This window comes from Sorghum bicolor, chromosome 7 (genome assembly GCF_000003195.3).
Source record: "Sorghum bicolor cultivar BTx623 chromosome 7, Sorghum_bicolor_NCBIv3, whole genome shotgun sequence".
NCBI lineage: Eukaryota > Viridiplantae > Streptophyta > Magnoliopsida > Poales > Poaceae > Sorghum > Sorghum bicolor.
The window spans coordinates 19,594,863-19,602,435 of NC_012876.2; the positions used below are offsets into that span (position 1 = coordinate 19,594,863).

Consider the following 7,573-nt stretch of genomic DNA (forward strand, 5'->3'; position numbering starts at 1 on the left):
TATATGGTAATTTGCAGTACATTTTTTAAAAAAGTCTGATGCATATCAAACAAACGAGCAGAGACTAAACACCCACGCTCACATGATGCTTTCCCTCCTGTATAGAATCGTTTGTGGAAATTCTCCAATCGCATTCATCACAAGTCCAAAATCATGTAGGTTGACGGCGACGGGCAGGCCAATAAAACAAGTCAAACCTGCTCCTCCTCCCTTAATAAAAGACACAATAATTCATCCGCCATACGACATGCGCGAGGAGACACAACACAAGCTAAGCATTCAGCAATGGCGAGCACACGGAGGTTGAGCCGTGTCCTCCTCACCGAGCTGGGTAGTATCGCCATGCTCACGCTACTGCTGGTGTTGCTGCTGCCGGCGAGCCATGCGCGCGTGTGCCCGCCGTGCGGCACGACGGCCGTGCCGTACCCGCTGAGCACGGGCGACGGCTGCGGCGACCCGGCGTACAAGGTCCGGTGCGCCGCCAACTCGTCGCTCGTGTTCGACGCGCTGAACGGCACGTCTTACCCGATCACGTCCATCACGCCCGCGGCGCAGCGGCTGGTGGTCTCGCCGGCGCCTTTCGTGTCGCAGCCGCAGGGCAGCAGCTGCGTGTCGGAGGGCGCGCCGGCGGGGCGCGGGGTGCAGCTGAACGCGTCGCTGCCGTTCAACGTGAGCTCGTCCAACACCATCATGCTGCTCAACTGCACCAAGGACCTGCTGCTGTCGCCGCTCAACTGCTCGTCCAACTCGCTCTGCCACGTCTACGCCAACGCCACGGGGTCCACGGCGTCGGCGTGCGCGCCGTTGCCGCTCTGCTGCACCTTCGTCGCCGGGGGATCCTCCACGTCCTACAGCATCCGGGTCTCCCCGCGGTTCTGCAGCGCGTACCGCAGCTTCGTGGGGCTCGACCCGACGACGCAGCCGCCAGACACGTGGGGCAGCCGCCTCGGGCTGGAGCTGCAGTGGGCCACGCCCAGGGAGCCGCTCTGCCGCACGCAGGCTGACTGCGAGGACGGCGCCAACGCCACCTGCGCCGACGACCCGCTCAACACGCCGTCCGGCGCCAGCGCGGGCTCGGTCCGCCGCTGTTTCTGCGTGTCCGGGCTCACCTGGAGCCCTCTCGCCGGCGCGTGCCAGCTGAGTACGTTTTTTTTAATCATTAATTTCTTGAATTTTTTGAAGACGCAAGGAAGGACAAGTTCTGGATTAGACGGAACACTTGTGTTAATTTGTTTGATTTAATGCAGATCCCTCGGATTGTCAGATCGCTGGGAACTGCGGAGGATCCAACCATGCGCCTCTCATTGCAGGTAGCTGTGTTTCTTCCTGTTCTGCTTGTTGTTTAGATTGTTCAACAAGTCTCGTAGCCTAAAAATTGTTCAGTTACTGCTTGACACGAATGATTAATTAGCTGCCGTGTGTCTTCTGATTGAATTTATTTGCGAGTCCTGGAGTCCTGGTACCCCTGACTCTATAAGGAGAGCAGAAAGTCAGTCGTTAAAATGGATCGTTCTTAATGGTACAGATATCTGTTTTCTCTTCTTTTTTCCCCTCCTTTCACGCGTGAAGGTACAGATATACAGTACCTGCTAAAATTTCTACGACAATCCAGATTACCATTCAAGTCAACGTAGTACAAATCCCTCATATGACGAATTGGATAATAGGAGGTAGTGGTATGGTCAAAAGAAGCAACCCTTTTGACTCATCTAGTTCAGCAGACAGTGGGTACTCGCATTGAACATATTTGATACTCCCTCCATATTTATAAGAAAAATCATTTAGGACAACAACATGTTCTCTAAAATATAATTTTGACTTCTTATTTTTATAAAAATATTTATAAAAAAGTGATATATGTATACTTTTATGAAAATATTTTTCAAGACAAATATAATTATATAGTTTTCACATTTCTAAACTCGGCAACTTTAAAATTTTATCCAAAACAACTCTCTTTACAGGGAGTCTACGAGTAGTACTTTGTACTTAAATGGCATGATAAAGGGAAAGTAGGTATACGTCAGCCTCAATTTGGGCCCTTTGACACCCCTATGGTCAACTTTGGGGGCTCATAGACAAATAGGGCATTACTCATATCCTGATATGAAGGATAAGATTTTGACTGTTTCTCCATTTATTTAAGTACTGTTATCTTTATTATGTCTACTCCGCTGATGAATTTTGCAAAAGTTGGCGGCTGGCATTGGCAGCAGACACAACTATGGGCCTATTAGATCCAGATCAACGACCAGTGGTGGACCTAGAATTTTTACTAGTCAGGGTATTGCCATTATTTTTTTCATACAATTTGGTATAATTTTTATTATGGATTTGCTGGTGTGTGCCAGATAATCCATCAACCAGTAGACTTCCGTATTCTCAAACAAAAAAATTATGGATGTGCCTCTAAAACCATTTGAACGCCGAGGAGTATACTGTAAGTGGTCAGCAGAGTCTATAAGCTCAGACTCTAGTTTCCAGGTTTCACCTGTGATCAGTAATCTAATAAATAGTTTTAGCGCTTCATGCGTTGGCTTGCAGATCCAATTTTTAAGTCTAATATCCATGCATCAGCTTGCAGACGACTAACTAAAAGGATCAAATATATATTTTCTATGTAATAAAAGAGATCAATATGCAGCACATGAAGAAATAGATAACTGGATAGGTGAGTTGTGATAAATTCTCCAACCTTTCGGTGTAGCAAAAGGAAGATATAAACAAGAGAGGATTATTATGCCAAAGTGCAAACCTCTTGCCGCTTGCCAGTTTCTGGCCTCCACAGCGCTTGGCTCCACTGGCCATGGGGCATCGCAAAACCGTGCTTGGCCTCTCGCTTGGTGTCGCGAGATCGGTGTTTGCACGTCAAGCCGCCGCCACTCGCCCATGTCTCAGCCGCAGCGAGTCGAGCACTTGACATCACGACGGTTTGAAACCACACACTGGGATGATTGCCGTAGGAATCTATGATTAGGCTTTAGGCGTCGACTCACCGTATTGGTCTGCCCCTTGATGCTTGCTATCGACTGTGTGTATATGTGGCTAGGCGAAACTTCCTCGTTAACAAGCTAGCAAGATTGGATACGTAAGTTTTTTTTATATACATACGTATACTTATTACGGCCAGATCCCAAGGTATGTCGTGGACCTACCGGCATATACAGGTCCGCCACTGTCAACGACTATGTCCCTATTTGTCTATTTTGTAAAAGTTTTTTTTTGCAAGTTTTATTAGATAAGAGAAAATCGAAAACAGAGAGAACAAGAGAGTATGCCAAATCCCTAGAACCCTCTGTTGTGAATGACGGCAGATAAACGACAAAGAACACAAGATCAAAACACAGCGGACACACAAGATTTAACGTGGAAAACCCCTCCAATGCGAAGGGAAAAAACCACGGGTGCCAGCCAGCAAACACTCCTCACTATTATCAAGAGTTGGGTTATAACGCCATGCAGCGGCTTACAAGATCGTGTATTCCGTGGAACCCTAATTTGAGTATATGTACCGTACCACGGGGGGCAGCCCCCCCCACCCCGCACCCCCCAAGTGACGGCGAGGGCCGGAGCGAAGCGGAGGCAGAAGTCGGCCTTTATAATGTATAATTGAATTTAGAATATATTCAACAACCTCGTATAGACATAACTTAGCGCAACTCTAAGGCCTTGTTTAGTTCCTAAAAAATTTTGCAAAACTTTTCAGATTCCCCGTCACATCGAATCTTTAGACGTATGCATGGAGTATTAAATATAGACGAAAATAAAAACTAATTGCACAGTTTGGTTAGAATTGACGAGATGAATCTTTTGAGTCTAGTTAGTCCATGATTAGACAATATTTGTCAAATACAAACGAAAGTGCTACAATGTCGATTTCTCAAAAAATTTTGGAACTAAACAAGGCCTAAAAAGTGACTTGGCGAGAGACCCTGGCCTACTAGCGACTGGAAACACAACTCCAAGAAACATAGGAAACCAAATGACTAGCCCACTATTTGAGTCTTGATTTGGGTGCATAACCAAATGAAGCTGTTGATGTCATCTTTGCATTGCATTGCATTGCATTGCGACTTGTCTTGCTTGCAAATCCTTTTGTTGAAATATTGTCTAATTTCGCTCTTTTCAAGTGTTCCACCAAAAGTAGATTATAATGCTCATCAAAAATATCTTCTCTGTTTTTTTGTCAAACTTAGTGGGACATTTAGGACAAAACTTATAGAGAGGATCTATCATGTTCACCATACTGAGACTAGAAAAGCTAAACCATGTTTACCTCTATCGCATTATGTATTACCTCCGTCATAAAAAGAATGTAACTAAGGGTTGCGTGCCACGAAAAGTGATTCACGTTTGACCAAATTTCTAGTGAACTTTAAATTAATTTATTATGAAAGTATATTTTGTAATTAATTTAATGATCTTTATTTGGTATCATACATGTGGATATTTTTTTAATCCATAATTTGTCAAACTTAAGGTAGTAAAACGTGACACTGTATTAGAATTGTATTCTTTTGGGGACAGAGCTAGTACCAATTAAGAAATCAAATTTATAACATGATTAAAGACAATTCTCGAAAGGAATTTCACACACGGGCAGTCAAAGGCTAGCTTTTGATGAATCAACTAGCTTAGAATTCCTCACCTTGAAAATTAAAGTTCAGCAATCAATTTAAACAAAATGTTTGGTTTGTGATGCAATGCAGGGCTGGTGTGTGGCCTCGGCAGCACGTTGCTGGTTGCCACGGCGGCGTTGTTCGTCTATCGCCGGCAGCAGCGCATCCGGCTCGCCCGAGAGAGGTTGGCCAAGGAGCGCGAGGAGATCCTGAACGCCAACAACACGAGCGGGCGCACCGCCAAGAACTTCTCCGGTCGCGAGCTGAAGCGCGCCACGGGCAACTTCTCCCGCGACAACCTCCTTGGCGTCGGTGGCTACGGCGAGGTCTACAAGGGCGTGCTCGGCGACGGCACGGTCGTGGCCGTCAAGTGCGCCAAGCTCGGCAACACCAAATCCACGGACCAGGTCCTGAACGAGGTGCGCGTGCTGTCGCAGGTGAACCACCGCAGCCTGGTGCGCCTGCTCGGCTGCTGCGTCGACCTGGAGCAGCCGCTGATGGTGTACGAGTTCATCCCCAACGGCACCCTCGCCGACCACCTGTACGGCTCCATGAACCGCCCGCCGCTCCGGTGGCACCAGCGCCTGGCCATCGCGCGCCAGACGGCGGAGGGCATCGCGTACCTGCACTTCGCGGCCTCGCCGCCCATCTACCACCGCGACATCAAGTCGAGCAACATCCTCCTGGACGACCGGCTCGACGGCAAGGTCTCTGACTTCGGGCTGTCCCGGCTGGCGGAGCCAGGGCTGAGCCACGTCTCCACCTGCGCGCAGGGGACGCTGGGGTACCTGGACCCGGAGTACTACCGCAACTACCAGCTCACGGACAAGAGCGACGTCTACAGCTTCGGCGTCGTGCTGCTCGAGCTGCTCACGTCCAAGCGCGCCATTGACTTCGGCCGTGGCGCCGACGATGTCAACCTTGCCGTGCACGTGCAGCGGGTGGCGGACGAGGAGAGGCTCATGGACGTCGTGGACCCGGCGATCAAGGAGGGCGCCACGCAGCTCGAGCTCGACACCATGAAGGCGCTCGGGTTTCTAGCGTTGGGATGCCTCGAGGAGCGCCGGCAGAACCGGCCATCCATGAAGGAAGTCGCGGAGGAGATCGAGTACATCATCAACATCGAGGCTGCTGGCCATCCCATCGAGCAGCAGCTAGCGTAGCGAATGATCGATGGCTGACTATGATTGAAAGTATGAAATATCATCGAAAAATCAAGAAAGGTGCGGCCGTAATAACAAAGGGCCGTTTAGGCCAGTATTAGTGAATTTTTTTATTGTGTTGTTTCCATATCATACATAATGAAATTCAGTCACTCTCGATGCAAATTTTATTGTAAGGCATTTAATTTTATGACTCATATAGAGTTGCTAATCATACAAAGAGAGTTTTATCTAGATGAAGTACATTTTTTCTCTCTTTTCTTACACTAGTAAAAAAAGCTCAACGGCGGCGGTTGTGTCTCTCCTTTATCGCACGCCAGTGCAAAAAAAAAAATGTTCGGCCCGACTCATAAACCGCCTGTGTAAACCAAATATTACAGGTGGTTTTATTAAGAAAACCGCTAGCGAAAATAAATCATTTACCAGTGAAAATAGATTTACACTGGTGGCCGACTTAGCTGAACCGCCAGTGGAAATAAGTCACTTTCACTAGCGGTTGGGTTAAGAAAACCGTCAGTGTAAAAGAGCAGTGCTATTTCTCGCAGCCACCTTTCATAGCAGGCTATTTTGGAGGTCAATTTTCACTAAATACAAGAGGAGAGGTTTTGATCTTCATTTCTTGGAAGAAGGTTGCTAAGAAATGTTAGTTTATGTCTCTCTTGCCTCTTTTTGTTCATTGTAGCTCAATTTAAGCCACTTTTGGATCCTGCGTTTCACCATGTGTTAGAGAGAAGAGTAGCTAGGTTAATATCTTTATTTGCTCAAATGAGGTTGCTTAAGATGGTTAGATGATGTCTCTCCTCTCTCCCTTTTCATTTTTGCTTCTCATTTTATTGTATCCAAGATTAATATAGGTATTTCTATCTTGCGTATTTATGTGGAGAAAGAAATAGTTGTTATCTTTGTTAAATTTTGTAGTTTTTATCTACATTTTTCAATTTGTATGTTTTTAAAATTATGTAGTTTGTGTTTTCATTTCTCAATTGAATTAATTATCCACTATTTAATTATCCACTATGTATTCATATATGAAATAGATTTAGTGTTTATTTAATGAAAAATATGAAAGAGGTTTTGTGTTCATATCATTCTTCTACCTTTTAGCGAACATTGCTTTGAGGTCTTTAAATTGGAAAATATACAAGTGAGAGGTTTTCATCTTGATTTCTTCGAATGAGGTTGGTGATCAAAAAATTGCATAATAAATATCTCTGGAAGATTATACTTGTTTTGCATTGATTATAATTAATTCATTATATCTATTTAGGTAATGATGAAGAGGTCATTATGGATGTATAATTTATCAAGACTAGATTCATCATATGTACCTAAGGTACATAGATTTATTCATACTGCTGAGAACCATGCTTGGAGAACAAAGACGAAGCACATACATTGTCCATGCATAGACTGCAAAAATATTGTTGTATTTGATGACATTGAACAAATCACTTCTCATCTGGTCTGTCGAGGATTTATGAAGGATTATTTGATTTGGACAAAGCATGGTGAGGGTAGCTCTGCGCCTTATATAACTGGAAACCCTGAGAACATCGACACCGATGGTCCAGGTATGATTGCTAACAGATTTCCATTCGTACACGAGACACAACAACCTCTTCCCCATAGCGAACATGTTGTGCCAGATGTTACGGTTGTGGAAGATGCATAATTCTTAGAGGCAATGTTGCGTCGTCATACGGATCCTGATATGTTGTTAATGAAAGGTATGGAGGCCCTGAGGGAGACTGCAGAAGAACCTTTATAGATGAGTCTAAGGGTTGTACCAAA

The 7,573-nt window shown here is 45.6% G+C and overlaps 1 protein-coding gene across 1 annotated transcript; it reads left to right on the forward strand.

The window, feature by feature from the left end:
• LOC8067974 (wall-associated receptor kinase-like 20) lies at nt 208–6,022 on the forward strand. Its single transcript, XM_002444113.2, has 3 exons — nt 208–1,141; nt 1,248–1,310; nt 4,710–6,022. Exons 1-3 carry the CDS (start codon nt 286–288, stop codon nt 5,780–5,782), a joined length of 1,992 nt encoding a protein of 663 aa, XP_002444158.1. The 5' UTR covers nt 208–285; the 3' UTR covers nt 5,783–6,022.

What these genes read in the sequence shown, in the direction of transcription:
- LOC8067974 (XM_002444113.2), top strand. Translation starts at nt 286, where the DNA reads ATGGCGAGCACACGGAGGTTGAGCCGTGTCCTCCTCACCGAGCTGGGT. An exon ending in CGCCGGCGCGTGCCAGCTGA is followed by an intron (nt 1,142 to 1,247) that starts GTACGTTTTTTT and finishes GATTTAATGCAG; the next exon opens with ATCCCTCGGATTGTCAGATC. An exon ending in CCATGCGCCTCTCATTGCAG is followed by an intron (nt 1,311 to 4,709) that starts GTAGCTGTGTTT and finishes GATGCAATGCAG; the next exon opens with GGCTGGTGTGTGGCCTCGGC.